We start from the raw sequence: 23,453 nt of genomic DNA, 5'->3' as shown, positions 1-23,453 counted from the left end.
TGCCGCCCCTGCGCAATGCTCGGCCAATCGACGTCGGACTACATTATTCCGTGTTTCCGACGATAACCAGGTAACCGCGCCCCAGACGTGTACAACGATACGTCGATTCCTCGTTCCCAACATCAAAGAAATCATTGGGATTTTCGGGGGGAAGGGAAAAAAAAGAATCCCCTAAACGCAGGAATCGACGACGAGGGCGACCTCGAACCGCCGAGGTTTCGAATCTCGGCACGAACGAGATATCTAATTTATAGGAAAAAAGATCAACGATAATTCTATTGGTATCGAAGGGAAATGATATAGTAAATATACGTGGAACAGAATTTTAATTTTAGGGATAATTAACTGATACGAAAATGGGGGTAGTTGTAATCGTACTCTCGTTTAGAACTTGGTTCAAGAGCAATGATAATGTGGAATGTCAACAATTTTGAAAGATATATTGAGACTGTGGAACATGTGTTATGATAGTTTATGAAAATTAATATTCTTTTTATCTAAAGAGAGGAGGGAAGAAATAGTATAAATATAACGTAAAATTATTAAGGGAGATATATACTTGAGATCAGCAATAAAGAAAACCGAAAAATAGAAGAGGTTTATAATAAACATATATGTAAATATAAGAATTGTAACCCTTTTCATGTTACTCATTCCATTTTTTCTTCCATCTGTAGGCAAGAAGGATATATATTTATTTTCAGAAACAATCGGAACGTATGTATGTTCCACGATTTATTTTATTATTTTCACGTACGCGACATTGACCACAGTAATTATTCAATTTTCCAGACAATGTAAGTAATATTTTTTATAAACATACGTTTTCCGTTTCTCTTGTACATGCATTTGCCTATGGACGAAATATTAAAAATAAATTTATATTTAATTTCGTAATTCTTCCGGACTGTCTTTCTTCCTTTATTATCGAATAGTGTAAAATCAATTCCAGATTTCGTCAGTTCGCGGTCGAAATACAAGATCGAAACTCAGCATTCAGATTTCGCGTTTTATCCCCGAGATATCCAAGAATACACGATACGGTGTACAATATCGATTGGTCAATGCGTATTGCGACAGGGGCCTTAGATGTAGGTCTGTCCTCGATAAGAGCTGAGCTTACTGAAGTGTAGATGCCCTCCATCTGTCCATTCCAGCACAAGGGTTGCCCCCCAGTGCGGAAGCGCCACTTCAGCATGCCGCCGCGTATTCCGGAATGCAACCATACGCCAGTGTCGGTAAGTTTTTTTTTTCTCGTCCATTTACCTTTTTCCTTAGTTCTATCGAGGATTCCATCGAGCTCTCATATCTAGCAGCGAGTTTTCACGATACTTTACCGAACGTGTTTCATCGGTACTTTTCGATAATCGCGTACACCCGAAAACCGACCACCAAAAAACGATATATTGGATTCCGCGACGAGCCTCGGTCGAAAAATTAAATCGGAATTACCGTGTTATTATTGGAAATTGTTATTACATATGTCGAATTTACATACCATTTTAATTATCCACGCGAACCGTGAAAAACTCGTGAGATCGTAATACTTTTCATTGACAAAAAGTATCCCCCGAAAGTACGTTTCGCCTTTCGTTGAACACGATTTTCCAAGTCGACTCGTAGGGCTCAAAAGCAAACGAATCCGTTCGATTAAGTAGTGTGCTTTTATCCGAGCAGTCGAGCACCAAACTCTGAAACAATTCAACATGGTTGTACGCGTTTTCTAGCTGCTGTATGCAACTATGGCTGCATGTGTACATTTATATAACTATAGGTATATGGCAATGTGACATGAACATGTATATACATATGCGAAAAGTATACAGATGTCTTTCGGTCACCACTATGAATATATTTGTATGTATATGTGTACTATGATATGTGCAAGGTGTCTCGTTATTGTACGGACGTCAGTAATTCCTCGTAAACCAAGTCGAATGTACGGAATATATTGGTACGTACGCGTGCATTTAGCTTTTGAATTATTTTAAATAGTTTTAAATCATCATTAAATTTCTCTGTTATTCAAGATGAAGTGCTATAACTTATCTACGTTTATTATTTTCATTATTATTGGATTTAAAACATTATGTTCCGACATAAATTTTCATATTCAATGTGATTATACTGTTGCAATCCTTATGCCTAATAAACAATTTTCTGCCGAGGTTATGCAATATTTTTTAACAAGTTTTATAGTAATAAATCTTCCTGAAGAATAAATGTTTCAGCTTCAAACACAAACTTATTCTAAGAAGATCTATATAGTATCAGTGGTTTATTCGAAACATTTATCAATATTCTATGTTGCTGAATCGTGCCACTGGGAAATTCAATCACGATTAATTATCATGATTGAATCATCGAAAAGAATAATTCTCAGTCAAGTGCACGCCTACCAGAAACTTTCAAAGTCGTGGTTCTTGAAAACGAATCGGCAAGAGTTTCAGGATTACCCGCTCGCCGATAGCGCTATCGATAACATGCCACCCCGTATATATAAATATATTATAGACGTGACGCGTGTACGTGTTGTATATAATGCTTCTGGTGTGTTGTTGCAATTGTACTTCGATGTTCCTTTAAATATACGTCACGTGTACATTATATATTGTATCCTTTTAAATATATTGTATGCCGTGCATGTTCACCGATACGTGAACAAAAAAATGTAGACGCGAGGTGTTCGGCCACGTCCAACACGGATTGCTTGACGATGTTACATCAAAGTGCGACGCACCAGCAGAAATTATAATTTCAATAATCGACATTAAAATGGACGTTTCCGTTTCAGAGATAATCGGCGTCCCGACGTAACGGTAACTTCGATTCGTTCTGTTCCGCTGTTAGCAATTAACGCGCAGATCTGATAAATTCTGTCTACCGCTGATTAAATTAATGACGGACCGTTCAAATTGCGTTTCAAATGTTTCGCGGTCGTGTTTCATTATGGACCGCAGAAACATCGGACCGTATGCACTTTTCGCGACAATAATTATTTTCGCGCACGACCGCGCTATATTTTTCCTCTGTCCCGAACCGTTTTCTCAATTCTTTATTTTTCTCTCTACGCGTGCGTATGTGTGCAGTATCTTTTTATCTCTGGTGCGTAGGGATTGGTAGGAATTCATCAAAACTGAGATATTACGTACGACCGGACCGCGTTGGTTTTCCGTGTTTACCGGAGACTCAAAAATAGGATATTCTTTTTCTGTGTATTTTAGTCCAGTGTACACAGTCCGCGGAGATCAGCGAGTGGAAAAAAGCAATACGAAATATCTCTCGTCCCTCAATCCGAGCGAATGGTAACCGACGTATGATGGTGTATTTATTTCATATGCCAATCGTCGGTCCACCGGTGGAGCGAAACCTCTGGTAACGTCAATCGGAATATATTAAAGCAATGTTTGAACGAAAATAATTAATTTTCAAGCGAAAATTTATCTCTTCCAATCTGAGAGCGAATACATTCGATGCCCCCCCTCGCCGCCCACCCTGGTCTCCTCGTCGTTTCAATGTGCATTTATCCGTCGCAAACAAATATCAATCGCGCTTATTTTAAATATTTGCCAAGACATAATTAATGCCATTATAATTGTTTCTCCGTAACGCTACGCGGCAGAATGTACATTTACTACCTTCGATCCGAAAGATTTTTATCCAACGAATCACGTATATCGAGTTTCCACTGTATTTTGCATGCCCTCGTTCTTCACGCTTTATTTTTCGCCTCTGCGAAAGAGCGCCTCTTTTGACGATACTACTCTCCAATCAGAAGACCTATTTGGCAACTCTCAAATTACTCGAAACACACGTATTTGTATCGTTATATCGCGATCTCCTGTAATCTAGATTCAAACTTGTTTTACATCGCGCGTGTACGGACGTGTTTCAGCAAGAAATCATTTGATTCCAAATACGTTTGTTCGAAACGTTTTGTGTCTTCATTTTTGACAAAGAATGGAATGAAACGTAAGATTAGCTTACGAATATTCGAATGCAAACGTCTGACAATTACTATCATGTTATCCATTTTAAATGATTGCATTTAGAAGATACTAAATTTGACCGACAATATATCCACGTTTAATATTTACAAAAAATAAGTATAGTGAATTCTGCTTACTTGTGTAACTTTAACGATCGCGGCACGTCTCGTTACTAACGTGAAAACACAGGTTGTCGCACGATTTTGAAGTGATATCGCGTGTCGGTTAATATCATCGGCTACGTCGGCGATAGTATCGCTGCAAAGTACAAAAGTATCGTGTTAAAAGTTGCGAAACGATGAGAACGTTGAGAGTTGAATACCCTTGTCGGGAGAAACGCCACCGAGAACGCAATTGGAAGCCTTGCAGGAAATAATCCATTCGGCGGGACACTAAAAGTATACGTTGGCGGTTATTACTTCGCATAATATATATTTTAGTAAACAATCGCTTCTAAATACTGTACGAAAAGATACTATCGGGGTATGAGCGCTCAAAAAATTGTGTTTAACTTTGGGTAATATAAAATGTAAAGAAACGATTATTTTCATATTTCTCACAATAATTTTTAAATTAGACAAGTTCTGTTCATTTGAATTTGTAGTTCAAACGTCGTCTCGATCGATGCAAATATTCCATCTCTTTGTAGCTAAAAACGCTAATGCCCGTGAGAAGCTGTATTTAACGAAAGCAAGATACGAACGAAAAGGAAGGACAGCATGTACTTTGTGTTTAGATGTGGATACATCATGATGTATTTGTTATTTGTTATTTGTTATTGTCGCAGCTTATCCCGCCGTCTACAGCCAGTTTCCTCAAGCTATTCCACAGCCGATGACTGCCGTGGCACCAACGCAAAGAGAAGGTAAGTGCGATACACTCATTAACGTCTAACTGTTGACTGTAAACACGAACGATTGCAGTCCCGAGATTGTAGATCCAAGTCCCAAATGTCCAGACACGAATGATCCCTCGTCGTTGAGTCGCAAAGTGTTGAACTAATCGCAAACAGATCTCTGTACGCTGCGTGGAATATTTGTTACGTTAAAATTACGATTAACAAGAGAGAAAAAAAAATCTTGAAAATGCAAAAGAATAAATTGACGCAAGAGTCGCAACAAGAAATTCTTTTGGTCAAAGCATTCAGCACCGTCGACGAGCCTTTTATTAATTCGACCGTCCGCCATCCTTTTTGTTAGTTTAATTATACCAAAGAGAAAAAAGGAAGGATGACCTAGAAGCGTTGAACTTTTACGTAATCGCGATATTTTACGTTTTCAATATCGCGAATAATGTCGGATTTCTCCGCCGTGAAAGTAGCACAAAATAGGCCTCTTCTCTCGTAACGTACTTTATCCGTTAATTACTGCTGCAATAATGAAAGAATTAATTTCCAACGTTTCGCGTTCGACATAATGAATACGAGGAAAAAACGAATTACCAGCTTGTTAACAAATATTAATTTAATTTGGAAAGGAAGGTAAAACGAAGGCTCGTAAAATATCGTGTAATTGAGATCGAGCAATCCAACGTTGAAATTAATTACCAATCTTGTATTAGATTTTAAAGGTTTGAACTAATTTCTGTGATTTTAAAATTCGATGTACGACCAATCGAAACTGAAACTGAAACTTAAAATCTTGTTTTAATCTATTCTTCGCTTCATCTGAATACAATGTTTATTCAATGAGTCCTCGTTGCCTTCGTTCTCCAAATTTGAATTAACCTTTACCTCGTCGTAATTGCGAGCCCGCCTCGTCTACGAGTCGCGTACAAATATCCTGGTAAACATGAACAATGGTGGGGGTGGTTCTGTTGCGTGTATCCGTAACGCAGAGCGTAGCAAGAAACGAGGCACTACTGTTTGAGCTAACGTAGTGAAATTAAAAGTCAGCGGATACAATTATTTAATTCGACATTACTCGAATCGATATCGTCACGGAGGATACTGGCGAGGGAAGGAACCGTTCGTGGGTGTTATATTTATGAATAAAAAGGTGAGCACTGGGTTAGAAGATGGTGGATAAAACCGTGGCAGAGCAGGGATGGGGCGGACCGAGCCAACGTTTAATTGCAATTAACAACTCGCCTTTATTAGAATATACGACGCTTAACAATGAGATAATGCAAATAAAACGAAAGTTTTAATTACTTTGCCACTACGCCTGCCGGCGATCCGTTGTTACATCGTAGGATAATGGGAAGTTTACCGCGACAGCGTTTCCCTTCCTCGCTCCGTTCAATGTTTCCCAGCATTCCCTTTTTCGCTCTTTTCCGATGCAATTTTTCGCCTATCCCTTCGAACACACAATATCTCATCGGTGTCATGTTTGTTGTATGTGTGCGTGCATGGACGAGACATAACTCCTCATATTTTTGTTGCAAGAAGAATCTAGATGCGCTGTTTCGAGTGAAGAGTTATTTTTTACTATTTCATTTACCGTTTATTTACGTATATTACATTTCAAGAAAACTTTAGGAACGATGTTTCAATTTTTATGAAACTTGAAAGACAGATGAAGCATTGAAAAATGTTAATAAATTCAAATTGTGAATAAAGTGCCTATTTACTCTATTATTCTTGAATATGAAAAAGGTTTAATTTTCTAGTCACACCTTAAAAGTTTAATATTGTTTAATGGTCTATCTGTGTGTCAAGTTTGATTAAAATCGAAGAAATATCGATTCCATGTACTTTCAATTCTCAAAAAGTCACGTTTAAAAATGTTCGAATAAAAATATCTATTGTGATGAATATGTTTCGTCGGAAACAGCACAAATTACACGCACCAAACTTCGACACTAAAAATGTATGTATATTATTTTCTTTTTAATCTGTGTACAGGATGACGAGCATAATTCACAATGCAACTGAAAGGGGGACGATTCTTCATAGAAAAATAAATTACGTGTCGATCAATCTACGCCCGGAAACATTTCAAAGTGAATTTTCCCGTATACAAATTGCACACATTTTCGATTTATTTCTATAAAAAGAATCGTCTATTTTCAGTCGTAACACGAATTACACCGCGCTCTGTATTTTTATTCAAGTAGTATTTGCTTAACAGCGGGTGTGTTATTTAACGAGAATTAAGTCTTTTCGTCTTTACGAATATATTGACATATATTTATTTTTCGTTTTACGTTCCTTTCAAAAATTGTCGATTCGGTCAAGAGAAACAATAAAAATTTCTTTTATGACTTCCAAGAGTCACGAATTCAGTTAAATTCTTATCGTCGGAGCTTAGCAGCCATTCTGCCTCTAACTGAGAGCTTGAATTACTCAAATAAAGAAATTGTACGAATAGTTTCTAAATATTTTTTAAAAAAACGAGAATTGCCTAACTATTAAATACTAGCTTCAGCGGATTTGCAACTTAACGGTTTGTCTGCCCGTTGATACTTTCCCCGTGGATTCGAGGGTGATGTTGCTTTCATTAAATACGTGTGCACATCCCGCACGTGGGCCAATTAGAGAGTCGAAATCCAATTTCAGGATCAACGATCGTACGGTACGACGACGTAGTTGAATTTATGGCTCGTTCTTCGTGATTCCAGCGTCCACCGCAATTCCTCCTCCATTTTCTACCCCACGTCGAAACCGGAAACCCGCTGACACCAGCTCTAATTTAGGTTTCACGTGACAACTACGATCGAGTTATTATCAAGACGGAGTCGGTACTCACGGAAGAAAACATTTGTTACTCTTTGTGTAAACCGTGAAACGTGTTTTGTTACCTCGTCGAACCGCTGAAAACACCTCACTCATTTTTCTTCCTCTTCAACTTTAACAGAGACGTTTCGAAATACAAAACTGGCATTTTTCAGTGTTACGTTACTATTTTTTATAACTTGACTTTTCGATTTAAAGGCGACTGACAACAAAAATTAATTTCTCCGTTCCCTTTTGTATCGATAATTGGTATTATCCGCAGAACCGGAGACGAATAATCGCGTTTTACAGTAATTCGACGAAGTAACGGTTATTCGTAAAGGCGATAAAGTGACAGAGGCGCAAATCTCGCCAAGGGACGAAGGAGTTGCGATGAGTAGCATCCTAAAAGTTGAGTGGCAGCCATCTCATTACTTAAACGCGTCCGTTAGTCGAGAAGCGCTGGCTAAGAGAGCAGAAGTTTCCACGGTTATAATCGCCGCTAATTGACGTCGGAGTTATAAAGTTCACTGAAAATTAGCTAAATCCTTATTTGGACTCTCGTTATTCTGACCCTTCGTTTTGCTCCTTCCGTTGAACTTTTCTACGTGGACGTATTAATCGTCGGTGTCCTCGTGCCTTCAGCGGCTGACATAAAGTAAGAAAAGAATTTTTTGTTGCCCGACGAAAGCTGCAAAAATTAAACCAAAGTAGGAGTTGCGTTTCGTTCGAAACTTTATAGAAATTTAACGACCGATCGTGCGTTAATACGTTCGCTATTTTCGTTAAGTTTGAACACCGCCGTAGACCAATGCTGCGTTTATTGCAATTTTATTTAATGTAATGCATGCTTTCGATTACGTACAAATAAAATGTATTAAATGAGCCAACAGGAATATTTTGAATATTTAAACGGATAGCAAATAGACGTTAAATGTATGCGACGCCCGATAGCGAACGTGTTAATCGAACGTAGAATAATTAAGAAAGTTAGTTCGAAAATGATAATGAAAGTCAGATGTTTCAAAATTTTATGAACTCTTTGTCTTTCGAGAAACGTTTTTTACGCATTCATCCTTCGTCATAAAAATGTTCGCATCGACGTACAGAGTATCGAGTATTCCTTAGAAAAGATATTCCACGCAAAGTCTCGGGTCATATCCATGCAACTCATATCATAGAACTAAATCATAAGATAAGACGATGGATTAATATGTCTAACGGCGAACTCATGTAAAGTGTCGCACTTTCGTAATCAGTATCATCACTACCGTCACTGTACCCTTCATATCCATTTGCATTCATTAAAAAAACCCTTTACCTCGCTCGCCATTGTGTTGTGAGTCCCAGTGTTGTGTGTTTGTATATTTGAAAGTATAAATACTCAACGTTATTTGAATCGCGAAATATCTCATTGTCGTGACAGACATCGTCGTGACACTCTAATCATTACTCTCTTCGTCGTTAGTCTCGCACCCCCTTTCTCCCACTAAAACCTATTTCTTTGTTTGGCTCTTTGCTAATTTTCTCTCTCTATCTTTATCGTTCTAAACTTTTCAACTTCCCTACTCTACTATTTTTCTCTTCCCTTCTTTCCATCCTTCCAAAGCGTCCCCCTTAATCATGCTTTTTTACATTTTGTTGAACGTTTTATCCCCAGAATCACCTATCATGCGATTCATTGGAACAAGTACCGATATTTGCTATCATCCTTTATGATTTTCATTGCGACGAGAGAGAAATCAGATTGTCATCGAGAGACGATCACGAGTTCTTCATCTTCATTCATCAAAAAACGCATTCTAAACGTGAAACGGAAAGAACAAGGAGAGAGAACGACTCCTACCGCGTCGAAATCATTATATTGCAAAGGACGAAACTCATCCAGAACTAACATTCTAACTTGAGTATTATACTTCAAGTTTAGATGTTTAGATGTGCTCTGATTTATATGGTAGGATGCTCTCTCTCAGGACCCGAGGGCTGCAACCTGTTCATCTATCACCTGCCACAAGAGTTTGGAGACACTGAGCTTATGCAGACGTTCATCCCTTTTGGCAACGTCATATCCTCGAAGGTTTTCATCGACCGGGCCACCAACCAGAGTAAATGCTTCGGTAAGTGTGTCATTTCCACGAACGAAATCGAAAGTGGCCCGGAAGAGAGAAACGAAAGACCGTTTGGCCAGGTAGACGACCGACGGTGAAGTCTTCGAAAGGTAGGAAAGTCCGGATGGTGTACGTCGACGATATCGACTCGAATCTGCTGGTAGGAAAATGAAATTCATGCGGTAGGAACAACTTATTAATTAAATGTTCACCACTTCCCTAACCGAATTCTTTTCAGTAATCGGTCCAAAAAAGACTCGTTTCGTTTTTTAAATATTTAAAAACGATCTGCTACAAATTTTATGTTCCCCTTTCTATTTTACTTTGTATCGTTTTAGTCACCAAGCATGATTTTGCTTATTTATCTGGCGACTGGTTAATAAAATATAAAAATGTAATTCTCCTTTGGTAATTTCCACGCAACTAGCTTCTACTTTTTATTTACTTTATTCGTGAATTTATTTAACCGTTTGAGGAAAATAAACGATGTTTGATAAAGCATCTTTCAGATCGCGATATTGCTTCTTCAGAAGTTGTAAATAACAAGGATTCCTCGCTTCGAAAGCAAGTCGAGTATTCTCTTTGGAACTTCATCAATATTTTATTTTTGTAAACACTACGGGAAAGCCAATTTCAGCGATACCAGGTCTTTCCACGAAACTTATTGCCGTTTCCTGTAAATTTCCAGTCCATCATTGCAACGGCAAACATTTCTTACAACTTTTTTAATCTCGCGTACTGGACTAGACTGAAATCAAGAGGCTCTTTTTGCGTTGTAAAAGACCAAAACAGAAAGGACACTGACAAAGCTGGTTTAATTAATCGTATTCAGAATGAATATACGTGTACTAGCAAACTAGCATGATTAATATTTTTCAGCCCATCGCTGGTTAATTATCGGACATCGTTACGGTCGGAAAATTGTCGTCGTTGAAAGGACACGTCTCATTGTATCTCTCTTTTATAATACGTATTCTCGTTGCATGCAATTATCTTGGTATCGATGAAACTATTCGTTTGAAACATACACTTGCGTGTTCATTTTGCAAAAGAAGAAAGACGAAACGAGATAATTCGATCGTGAATATACTTCTTTGGCTGTAAGAATTCAGTAAAAGAAACAACTGTGAAAGAAGAGTAATATTCTCAGCCATTTCTATATGAAATTAAATTTTTTTTTACCAATGAAGATCTATATAACGTGCATCTTTTAATTTGTCCTCGTGTTTATGGAAATTCTCCTTGTGGTAAGTTACGATACTTGGTATTATTTCGACCGGAATCAGCGACGAAAAGATTTTCCGGAAAAGGGCGAATGAAATTTTTTAGTCGCGTAGTAAAACTAATTTATGAACTCTGAGTAAAAGCGGCGGCAGCCGAGCGATGAACAACCGCGATTGGTCAGACAGTAGGCCGCCATGATGGCAAACCTAAAATTGGATCGGAGCTAATGGTCAAAATTGGCTTAAACTGGAATGGCCCTGATGACCTTTCAGCAGCGCTCCTGTTGTTAAAAGCTTCGTTATCGTATACCTTTCCGTACTCTCTTACTCCCGTTCTCGACAAAACTTTGACAATACCGGTTGCCTTCGTAGAAAACTTTTTATTCCTCCGGGCGAATTAACTAATCTAATTACAGTTTAGGTTAGCCTGCGAGTAGACCCTCAGAGACCCTTTTACAATAATCCGGTGCCCTCGGGTGTTGATATTCAACCTCTCATTTTCATCGTAAGTCCAGAAGACAATTTCACCAGTCGGGCGTGTACAATTTTGACCATTTTTATATAATAATTATCGCGGTGCTTCTACGTTGCAATCAATAATCTTTCTATTCGAGCATACAAACGAGCTGCGTGCTCCATTTTCGGTTATACAGGGTGCTCGACCACCCCTGGGAAAAATTTTAATGGAAGATTCTCGAGGCTAAAATAAGACGAAAATCAAGAATACTAATTTGTTGATGGAGGCTTTGTTAAAAAGTTATTAAAAAATTAAATTAAAAAATTTCAAATTATTCTGAAAAACTTATTTTTGGTTGCGGGCCTGAATTACAATCATTTTTGGTGAATACTTATACCTCTGAAATCCTACCCACTTTCGAGAAAAAAATTCGAGTAGATACTGAAATTTTTAGACGAAATTAAAAAATTTCAAATCATATTAAAAAAATTATATTTAGTTACAGGGGTCAAATACAATCATTTTTGGTCATTATACATACCCCCGAAATCCTACTCAGTTTCGAGAAAAAAATTCCTTACCGAAAATATAATTCTGGCCAGAAATGTCTGGCCGAATTTTCATGCTAATCTTTAAAATACCATAACTTCTGAACGGATTGGACGATTTTCATTTTTAAAAAAGCAAACTACGCGTATTTTAATGTAGAATATGTAGAAATTATAAAAATATTCGAAAAGTTGATCCTTAACCCCGCAAAATGAGAAAAACCCCATAAAAATGGTCAAATTTTCAAACAGCCATAACTCCTACAATTGTGAATATATTTCAATGAAACTTTTTTCTGAAGTAGAGCTCATGGGTACCTACAAAAAAGTATTAGACAACTTTTCTGTAGGGCGTCAAACAAAATTACTAAAAATGAAAAAGTAATTTTTAAGAAAAATCGACAGGGGGTAGGTGCCTAAATTTTTCGACGAAAAAAAAAATTTTTAATTAATTCTGAAAAAATTATTTTCGGTTGCGGGGGTCAATTTCAATCATTTTTGGTGAATAGACATACCCCCGAAATTTTACCCACTTTCTAGAAAAAAATTCGAAAAGGTGTGAAATTTTTCGACGGAAAAAAAAAATTTCAAATCGTTTTGGAAAAATTATTTTCGGTTGCGGGGGTCAATTACAATAATTTTTGATGAATAGACCTACCTCCGAAATCCTACCCGCTTTCTAGATAAAAATTCAGTACGGGCGGAACTTTAAACGTTAATAACTTTTTAACGAAGCTTCCATCAACAAATTAGTATTCTTGATTTTCGTTTTATTTTGACCTCTAGAATCTTCCATTAAAATTTTTCCCAGAGGTGGCCGAATACCCTGTATAAATGAGTCGAAATATCTTCATTGGTAATAATTGTAATACAAATGTCCCGATCAGAAATTGTTTTAGACACAAATAGCAATGCGTATAAAATAAAGAACGAAGAATTTGAATTACTCATGTAAATGAAATATTCTATGGTAAAGTCATTCTAGGTATTTTTAGTATTCCAACGTTCTTGAAGGAGACTAAAGTCAAATGTTTGAAATATTAGAAATACTTGAACTGACTTTACCTTATAATACAAAATGAAAAATTGCTTAAACGCTGTAAACTATTTTCTCGTAAATTAAGTTTTCAAGGTAATTGATATTTATCACTCTGCAAAGTTATAATTAATATTACTGTAAGAGGAACGCTTTCAATGAATTTTAATGTGCAATGTTCTGTTTTATTATTTACCAGCAGCTTTACCATTTGGTTTTTCCAGGTTTCGTGTCGTTCGACAATCCAGCGAGTGCGCAGACTGCGATTCAAGCGATGAACGGCTTCCAGATAGGGATGAAACGTTTAAAAGTCCAGTTAAAGAGGCCCAAGGACGCAAGCCGGCCATACTAACCAAAGTCCTAGCTTAGAGAAACTGGACGATATGCACCGTACATCATAACCTACAGAGTATGTTCTAAAAATTATTATTATTTCAAACAGAAATTACTTACTTCCTTTCAAAAAACTGCAATTCGGTATTTAACTTAAAATGTAATTTAGTCCTTGCAAGGAAATGCAATACTTTTTTAAATTTCTTTTACAAGTTTACACGAATACACTCGACAGTTTGGGAACAAGGAATTAAAGAATATCGACGATTTCTAATTGCAGATGTCGTACAAGAACCCGGGCTCATAGAACGCTCGACGATCAGAAGTGACGAGTTTGAATCACCGTTACAACGCTCTCCACTATAATAATCTAGTATACTAGTTAGACAATTAATTAGAGGATAAAAATTAGAAGCCAGTAAAGCGACTTCGTCTGCAGTCACACGGCGAGAATGAAGAGGCTGATGATAAAATATTGGATGTCCAGCACTGAACTCAGTCCGAAAATACCAAATGCGCGTACGATGCACGCTTCAACGTTCTCGAATGTTCGGATAGAACGAATTCAATACTAGAAACGCGTCGGTTGCGTCATCGATATCCGCCCCTTAAACCTCGTTTTATTTAACTTCGCATGTTTCTTTCTTCTCTTTCTTCATTCTCGAATCCCCTACTGCCAAACGAGCACAGTACCAAAACGGAACTCACCTATTCGCCATAGATCCTAGTTCGATTCTTAACATCCGAACATTTGGGAAGCCTATATTCGGGGGTCAAGGATCTCCCGATCTGGGTTATTATTCCCACGACACGTTAATTCCTAGTTTTAATAATTACGATAAATGTTCGAGGACGGGTGACCTTCTTAACGATAATGAAAGAGCGCTCTCAGTTCCTGATGCAACGGCATGGCGACTTTCGTCAACCGGCTGTCAAAGTGTTAACTAATTACCGCGATTCGGTCCACAGAGCGCGAGAGTTCAGACGTATTCGTCCAGACAATTGGGACGCACGAATCCCGTGGAGTCGGGTTTCGATTTGTTCGTTTAGCAAGCGATCTTCGCTAATTTTAGTTTCGAGCGTAGGAAGAAGTCGTCAAACACAACGGGACGTCTTAGCTTCGAATGGATAATGGACCGTCTCGAAATCGTCTCTGTGCTGAAGCGGGTCATTGGGCAATTCGCGGTTCCTCCTAACGCAAACTTGTCAATCACGTATACAGGGTGCTCGTCTTACGCAACATTTAAAAGTTTATAAAAACGAAACTACACACGAACACGAACACGGACACGTTTACATACATGTGCACTCTTACGTACACTCAGATACGTACATAGACGAGACATACGTAGCTACACACGTATGAAAACATGGAATCAATGCCGACCCGACATCCGTGGGTTAATGGTTCTTCTTGCTTATGTGTATACGTATGCGTATATATCTAAACAAATATATATACATACGTATACATAGTTTTTATATATATATATAACATTTAAAGGAATCGTCGGCGCCGCGTCGAACCATAGTCATCCTAAAGTCCGGTTATCCACGACGCGGCGCTCGTTTTCCCTGCATACTTATTATTATTACTCTTATTATTATCGTCATTATTATTATGATCATAACGATTAATTACGACTACCGTTAAGTGAAACAGCGTGAACGAATTTCCGGTCGAAATTACGATGTATTGGTATTCCATTTCTAACGAGGGATCGTTCGACCAGATCGCTGCGTTTCGCGATCGTAAACGATCGAGATCCTATTTGACGGTCGATCTTGTGGCTCGATAATCCATAAAATCGTTCTCGTTTTAATTCACCGGACACGCATCGCCCGGGAAATGTCAATTAGGCTGTGATTATCCGAACAAAACGAACAAGAGTAGCAAGAAGGTGACGGACGATATCGGTAAGATCAAATTCCTCTTGAACCAAAATAATCGGAAGATTGTCTGATCCGGCTAAATTGCATAGAACTTTTTTTTCTCTTTAATTTTAATCGCCTAGTCTGCGTCTAGTCATATTTTTTCTTACGTACTTACGTTTTCTTTTTTATAAGATATTTATTTATTGCGTAGATACTTTCGTTGGAACGGTATGTTCCATCTACCTGAAGCGATATAATAGTTTTCAACGATTTTTTGAACGATAGAAACTCTACGGTACGAGTTGTTCTCGACATATTTATTTTCTAGACGCCAGAAACGAAATCGCAATTTTATTAACGACAGAATGAAGAATAAATTCTGCGTCGGACTAAGTTGCATCTAGAAATCATAATCGTTCTATTATTTTCTGCGCGTAAGTTTGGAATATACCTGAAACTACGATTTACGACTATAAGAATTACGATCTAGTCTCCAGACACTCAGTACCTTACGTTGTCTTTAGAGTTATTGTTCCTTGTTTTCTGTAAATCTTTTTTTTTTTATTAGCGTTGCTTGTTGTTGCAAATGATTTCTGAGACGGTCAGAGTGTCAGGTTTCGTACAGAATAGACCGAACAGATGCACGTAACACAACACATTGGCACAAAATAATAGAATCTGTGCCTGACGTTATCACGATTTAAGTGAACGAAGGCACAAAGGTACTCTCGCGTGATTATCGAGTATCATTTCTGAACACGATAAATGAAACATTCGGACATTTAACGAGCGGTGCCCGGTCGAATCGCGCGGTTCGTCGCGAGTTTCGATGTGTGTGAACGATCGCGGACAGAAGTCAGGCGATAGTTGGCGAAGACAGAGAGAGCGGGGAAAATGGGGGATGAAAAGGGGTTATTAAAACGAAACCAAACGTATTAAGTACGGTAGAAGAACTAGCGTAGGTGAGCGGTGGAACGGAGAGGAAAACTCTGATCTAGCAGAAATAATCAACCAAAGTACCAAGAACTATTCTATATAAATATTTAAATATGAATTATTGAAGAAGAAGTATATAAATATATAAATATATAAATACTATAAATATGAAATATAATATAAATAAAATAAATATGTTTACGTATGTATCTGTATATACGTTGTATATATACATATATATACGTATACGTACATTATCAATATATACATATATTGATTGAATGAAACTAGGGACTTAGAAAATTATTATGATTTAGGTAAATCAACATGAAATAAATTACTATTTCGAGGAACGGGGAATGAGGAGAACCGGCTCTAGTCTGGCGCAATTTACGACACGACTAAAAGCTATCGCAAATTTATACACTATTTAAATGAATATAGTAATTGCTACAGGTAAATGCATAAATGTATAGATGAATATGTGCGTACTCACGTACGTGTATATATGCGTATGCGCGTGTACGTATACATGTATTTATTTATACGTTTATACGTTTATATATAAACACACAAACACATAAGTAATGTATTTATATTTTAGGGACGGGCAACGCTTTTCCTTGTTTTACGATACGTTCGTAAATTCGTTGCCTGTTCGTACACTCGCAGACACGAATCATACGAACACCATTGCAATTTCACGTACACACACACCCACACACACACACACACACACACACACACACACACACACACACACACACACACACCGGAAACTAATACACAGTTAATACGAGTAAGTACTAATGAAATTAAAACGAAAGGTGGGATGTGCTATAAATTCCTCTCCCTTGACGAGCTCGAATGGCTTGCTAATTATTGACGATATAAAATACTATTATATTATATGAGAAATCAATTAATACTAATAACTAAATTATAATAATATAATAATAATAATAATAAATAATAATAATAATGATAATGATAATAATAACAATACTTTATAATACGTACACATAATTTATACTACACGGTTAAACATACGTATATATTCTTGTCATTTTTAGGAGCGCTAAATTTGTTCGTATACGTGCATACACGTATGAGACATATATTTCATTGATAACGCGTATATGTATGCGTATATGGACGTATATGCAGGCCGATATATTGAGAACGCGAGCGTAGATGAGTGATGTTAAAAAACCAAGTAGAAGTATATCGGCAACGACGTCGCCAAGGCGTGAGAAAAATCTTTGCCACGTTGTAACCGTGCGGTTCTAAAAAACAAATGTTTCGCAAAACATCGCAACGAGCGCGTCAAAATCGGTCATAAGTTAACGCTTTGAACGACGGGACGCGACGCCTGGCAGCGTAAAACGCGTATGCTTCTCCGGGCAAAGACGTTTCGCGAGGAAAGGAAGATGTTTCTAGATCGGTGATGCTGCAAATACGATTCGTGATATCGACGAGCATCGTTTCGCGACCATCTTCGTCCGCTGCGGTTCGACGCCCGTCGTCCAAGCGTTGATATCGTATTGTGAAACTAACGACACTTTTGTTTCCCCCGTTTCGAGAGGGATTCGACGAGAAAGTAACGGAAAAAAAAAAATAGAAAAACGAATACGAACGACGATGCGATTTCGAATCATTGGCTGACAACAAAAGTAAATTCGCGACGAAGCTGGGCGATATCTATCCGCGACGCAAACACAAAGGAAAGGGGATGCCTCGATATTGTCGCGATCAATATATGTTTGCTAAATATCCGAGGTACGATCAGAAACCGTAAGATCAATCGCGATCGGTTACCATGAGAACTCAAACAGTGATCCCAGCGATAGCGACGCGAGCGTAAACATAATTAAAAGACGCGTGTCTATCTTTGCCCCGCTTGATGCATTACGTGCACAGCCTACGGGGGAGGGTTTGCGCGGCGGCGCGACCCACGTCGTAGTGCATACCGATCTACGGTACACGTCAGGCAAAGACAATTAGCGGATTAGACTCGGCTAGATAGGCTCGTCTCCGCGAGTTTCGTATTCCACATGACCGTTGGTCTCTCCGTTGCAATCGAATCGGCGCATTACGTTTACCAAACACAACCAATCGGTATCGTCGTTATTGGTGAGCGTGCTACCGCCGCCAGTTACTCTCATCATTTCGCGTATGCGTTGCGTAATCGATCAGATCGATGGATCGTGAGTTGCATTCACGTTGCGTTCCTTGTCGCAGATAATTCAAATTTCTTTATCGCGAGTGTACGACTGATTTCCCATTAATAAAAATAATTATAGAATCGTTACTTAGCAATTTGCGAGCATTCGACGAAAGGCTAGCCTTGTTATGATTATATTGAAGTTCCAATTTTTGAAGTATCTATCGATCAATCGTTTTCAGTTAATTCGATCGTGCTTTAAACCGAACCACCATAGAAACCCGCGATACGAATTAGACGAAGAGATATTAAGCCGCCAAAGTGATTACGTAGAAACACATACACACGCGCACACACACAGACACACATACGCCCCTAGATTCACGCATAAATCGTGCGACCGACAGACACAAAGACAGAAAGATAGAAAGAAGAAAAAAAAAGACAGACATGTATACTGGTAAAAGCTTGTATGCAAGCACCAATTGATAATATCACTATGATCTAAGCTTTATAATGTTTAACAGTACTAATAGCGAATATCAAGAAACACAACCTACCCTAATGAATAACTATAAATCCATATAAATATAAATGTACACACGTATAAATATAAATACAAAGAATAACGACGATTGTAAACAAACCAAAAAAAAAAATACAACTATTTTATCCAACAAAGTTTTTTGCTACAATCGAAGTAGTATGCATCTTACTATGAAGTAAATGAGACTTAAGGGAGAAAGAAGAAATAAGTATTCTTAGCTGTAAGGAGAAAAGAATAATGATAATAGTAATCTGTGAGGATCAGCTTTGAATTTATTTTTACATGATGTGATGTAATACTGAAACGAATTCGCTGCTTGCACGTTAAACGGCACGCTCGAGTATCGAACTTTGTATCGATTTCAGCTCGAACGAACCTACCCGGGGGGGGGGGGGGGGGGGCTGCGTGTTCGATGGACGATCGCCGAACAGCGGAAGCAAAAGTGGGATAACATACGGTTAGCATTACGAGCGAATGGGATGACGGAGCCAATGTACACGCGGCCCCCAAGAGTCCATCGAATGGAAGAATTCGCTCGAGTCGCGATCTCGAACGCCGTAGTTCGTTGAAATACGATAAATCAGTAACTCGCGGTCGTCGTTGTCCAGCGATATCGCCCAAACCATATAAATTACCTGGAAAAGTTGCCAAAGTAAACGAGTAGCAAGCAACTTGTGCGTTCTTCGATTTCATTGATTCGTGTACGATCTGTTACCCAAACTGCTGATTGCGACTTTAATCCCTTCCACAGAAATTTCCCGGTAATTTCATGGTGACCGCGGGGACACGCACGAGGATTCGAATGGGAAACGGGAACGAAGAGTATCCTCCGCTCTCGGAATTGTATAATAACCTCCAATAATAATAATGATCAAACATCTCATGTAGAACATACTAGCACTTTACCACCGCTCTTGCACAGAAAGACAGCAAAAAATGATCAACCCTCTCGACACAGCTATAAAACGCGTCATCGATCCAAATTTTACGTGGAATTACATTGGATTCAAGTCACGCGCGCCGCGACCTGATATCCGGTAACCGTGGTGTCGGTGATACTAGGAAACAGGGTATGTTTTTGCAATTATTTGCGTAACTTGTAAAGAACTAGCAACAAAATAAAAAAAAATGTACACGCGTTTACACACCACATATACGTGCACATCTTCAAAACCACTACGGAACACGTATAAATATTAAATACACGAGTACGGTCACGGTACGTTTCTTACGCCCATACGTGAGCACGAGCATTCGTATTACGCGTACATGCCCGTAATACGCACGTCGCGAATACGGGACACGAGCGCGGGAACTAAACACTTAAAACTAATCGTACTATCTTTAACTATACAAAATATTAAAGTAAATAACGTCTCGTCGTAGGCTTTAAGTGCGATTCCACTCAAATACTTGCAGATTTCAGACATGAATTTTCATCGTCATCGTCGACGTTACGGTTTATGAAAAGGAAACTATGGTGTCGGCAATCTCAGCTCATGCTTCACGATACAGAAAAAGAAAAAAGAAATTTCAAATATTATTTAACGCATTTGAAACGTGATCCTCGAACGGGAAGACATAGGTATTCCAATTAAAACGAATATACAATGTACATATTTCTTTTCTATTAACAACTAGTTTGCGTCAAAGGAAATAATACTGTCGTGTTAATTTAACCGTTAACGAACTTGCTATCGAAAGTAATCGCAATCTTCAAATTTCGTATAGTACGAGATAAATCATACACGAACGTGTCACGTTAATCATTGAAGCGTTAGGCGAGTCAACATCCTCGTTCTTCCTTCCCTTTCCTGCGTTCCTTCGTTTTTTCTTCGTACAATTTCTCACACGCGTTGTAACAAAACAACCATAATCGCTTTCTTCGATGCTCTAAATGCGTGTGCGCGTACGCCAGATAAGAAGTGGAGCAAACTAGAGAATTAGTTGACCATCGTAATACTAAAAATAGTTTTGCGATTTATCTAAAAATTTAAGAAAAAAAACACACATACACACGCGCGCGCGCGTAAATAAATAAACAAATAAATTTAAAAAAAAGAAAAAAAAAATTAGTAAGAATCGGCGAACACTTTAGACAAGTTTCAGCCGTCTGATGTCAATTCTTTCAGGTACGCTTATGCGTTATCGCAAGAACAATGCGAGAATTCGGTTTTTTCTAACGTACCAAATCGATGTCTTTTCCTTGCGATTGTATAAACGATAGAATCGGCGCGCGATTGTCGTAGTCGTTGGTCATCCAAAATTGCGTACCGCGTTCCCTCGAATTGTAGGTACGGGAATTAAAAAAACAAAAACAAAAAAAAACGTAAAATGAAGGAAAAAAAAATACGAAACAAAAAGAAAAAGAGTCACGGTATCTTGTACATTTACCCGGCCACATTTCGATCGACTATCCGGGACCAATTATACTTTCTGATTTGAATCGACGCATTCCCTAGTTCTGCCGTTTCTTAGACGATCACTTCGTTTAGACAGCGTAATATTCCATAGAAGCACGGTTTACGTTTAGAATTTTTGTTCCGCTGAATGTCACTACGCATAGTGATGGGACTGATCCATTGAACGAAATGATTGCGAACGGTTTGACACTTAACATCGATACGTATCAATCAAGTCACCTTTTTACAAAAATTTACTACTCATTGTCATACCTCGACTTGTGTTATTTATTATAGACAAGTAGCACTATTAACGAATATTCATTGAATTTAGTTATTTTAAGTCTCGTTGAATCAATACTGGACAAAAAGCCAACATGTACTTATTAAATGACTTACTATTGATACGTTTCGATAATAACGAGTATGTTATCGAGTTGGTCCCGCAAATAACTATACCCGTCTTGGACCAACGACGTATGAAGTCACGGGAAGGAAAAGCGTGTGAAAGGGACGAGACTTTCTGTCGTGTAGGTAACGCACACGCATACACACTCACGGTTGAAAATATATCGGAAAACGAAACCTAGAGAAATTCGATAATACGCGTTCAACGAGCTCAAAAATATAGTCATTGATTGTTTTCAAAGATTCTTCTTCGCGCGAAACGAACAAAATTAGGAATACTTAATATTCGTTCTACGATCGATGTTATCGGGTACGCAGCCACATTTAAAAACAAAAATCATGTACTGTTTCGTGTAGAGGTGAAAGCCGAAGAGAACCGTCCCATGCGTTACTACAAGATAAATGGAATGGTCCTCGACTTCGCCAATAGATGCCACTCTTTGTGGGCCTCGCTGATTCGTACGCGTTACGAGGGGCGGGGTCGCAATTCTGACCAATAGGACCTGCATTCCTTCCAATACGGTTCTCTTCGGTCGCCAGCTCTATGTAAATCTGTTGTTGAAAAAGACGGGACTATGCGGACAGCACTACTTCGAATTCTTTCCAAAAGTTCTCCCTACGCCATTCGCAGAATCGCTGAAACTTTGTTCCGTTTTGTTACGTATCATTTTTTTCACGCTGTACAGACTTTGATTTCAAATACTGTGCATCTCGGTCTACGGGAGAAATAAGGTTAACGTTTAACGGTGTTGCTTGTCGCTCTTGCGTAATTGTATAAGCACGGATACGTAGTTAGCGTTATCAGCGTTACGAAGACTGTTCCATCGAAGCGTTCGTTCGTTTTAATTTAGTCGACGTTCGATGTACCGGTGTTTCTTCAAGGCCGATCGCGATCAAAGCGTCGCATTAAATAAACGAAAAGAAGAAAGAAAAAAAAAACGAAAAAAATGTACCGAAGAGAAGAAGAAAATATTTAAAAGTACACGAGCGACACCGCGGGAGTGTGCACGAATTGTTGGAAGCAAAAATCGACGCGTTGCGAATTGTCGATTCGTGACATCGGTCGGAGTCGATTATTGCGTTTCATTTGGGATATAAAAACGACGATCGACCTTTTTTTCCATTCCTCGCGCGGGCTTCGCGAACGATTGGCGGCGCAAAAAAACAGTACGACGAAAACGAGTTATGCTCGAGGTTCGAGGGAAGAACTAAAGACGAAACGAACACGATGCGACGAATAAAAGGGGGTTGGATAGTAAAAAAGGCGAGAGGAATCGGCCACGAACGATTTTCCACGGCGAATTTCTCGGACATCGCGATTATCTTCGGGAAGCGTGAGCTGATCGAAGGCTCTGAAATTTCGCTTTCGTTAACGTTCGTTGAATCTGAAACGGTGGCAATCGATCGAGCGTGTCTAGTGGACGAATAAACGTTGGACGAAGGGATCCGGACGATGATATTTCCGTGCCACCCGCATGGCCACGCGTCACGAATCGACCCTACGAAGTTGCTACAAATCTTACGTTTAGAAAATAGTTAGGCCACATAGCGAAAGATAAGGCGGGAGGGGGGGGGGGGATGGGGATAATCCGACGGACGCGAGGAACGTAAATAAGATTTGAAGAAAAAAAAAAGAACGTAAAGGAGCACGGAGGTATTTTTACGCGCTTCCATATGGGTGTATATGTATAGATACCTATATACACGAATGCATATAAACAGGGATGTACGCGCGTATGAATAGCTCCCGCGAAATACGTTTAAACTAAAAA

General features: G+C 38.6%; 1 protein-coding gene across 17 annotated transcripts in view; it reads left to right on the top strand.

The window, feature by feature from the left end:
• Nucleotides 1–23,246, top strand: part of Bru3 (CUGBP Elav-like family member bruno 3) — a 714,599-nt gene extending 691,353 nt beyond the window's left edge. For 10 of the 17 annotated variants that reach the window (XM_076775070.1, XM_076775069.1, XM_076775081.1 and 7 more), the window contains 5 exons: nt 1,134–1,238; nt 4,777–4,854; nt 9,603–9,761; nt 13,241–13,425; nt 13,630–23,246. In XM_076775070.1, coding sequence (XP_076631185.1) covers nt 1,134–1,238; nt 4,777–4,854; nt 9,603–9,761; nt 13,241–13,368 — 470 coding nt within the window. In that variant the 3' untranslated portion in view covers nt 13,369–13,425; nt 13,630–23,246. The remainder of the gene's footprint in view (nt 1–1,133; nt 1,239–4,776; nt 4,855–9,602; nt 9,762–13,240; nt 13,426–13,629) is intronic. The other 7 variants (XM_076775067.1, XM_076775066.1, XM_076775075.1 and 4 more) reach the window with 7 other exon arrangements.
• The last annotated feature ends 207 nt before the right edge of the window (nt 23,247–23,453 follow it).

The sequence above is a fragment of the Colletes latitarsis genome, chromosome 10 (assembly GCF_051014445.1).
Source record: "Colletes latitarsis isolate SP2378_abdomen chromosome 10, iyColLati1, whole genome shotgun sequence".
Lineage (NCBI taxonomy): Eukaryota > Metazoa > Arthropoda > Insecta > Hymenoptera > Colletidae > Colletes > Colletes latitarsis.
The sequence above is the reverse complement of the archived record's forward strand: the minus strand, read 5'-3'. Positions and strand labels throughout refer to the sequence as shown.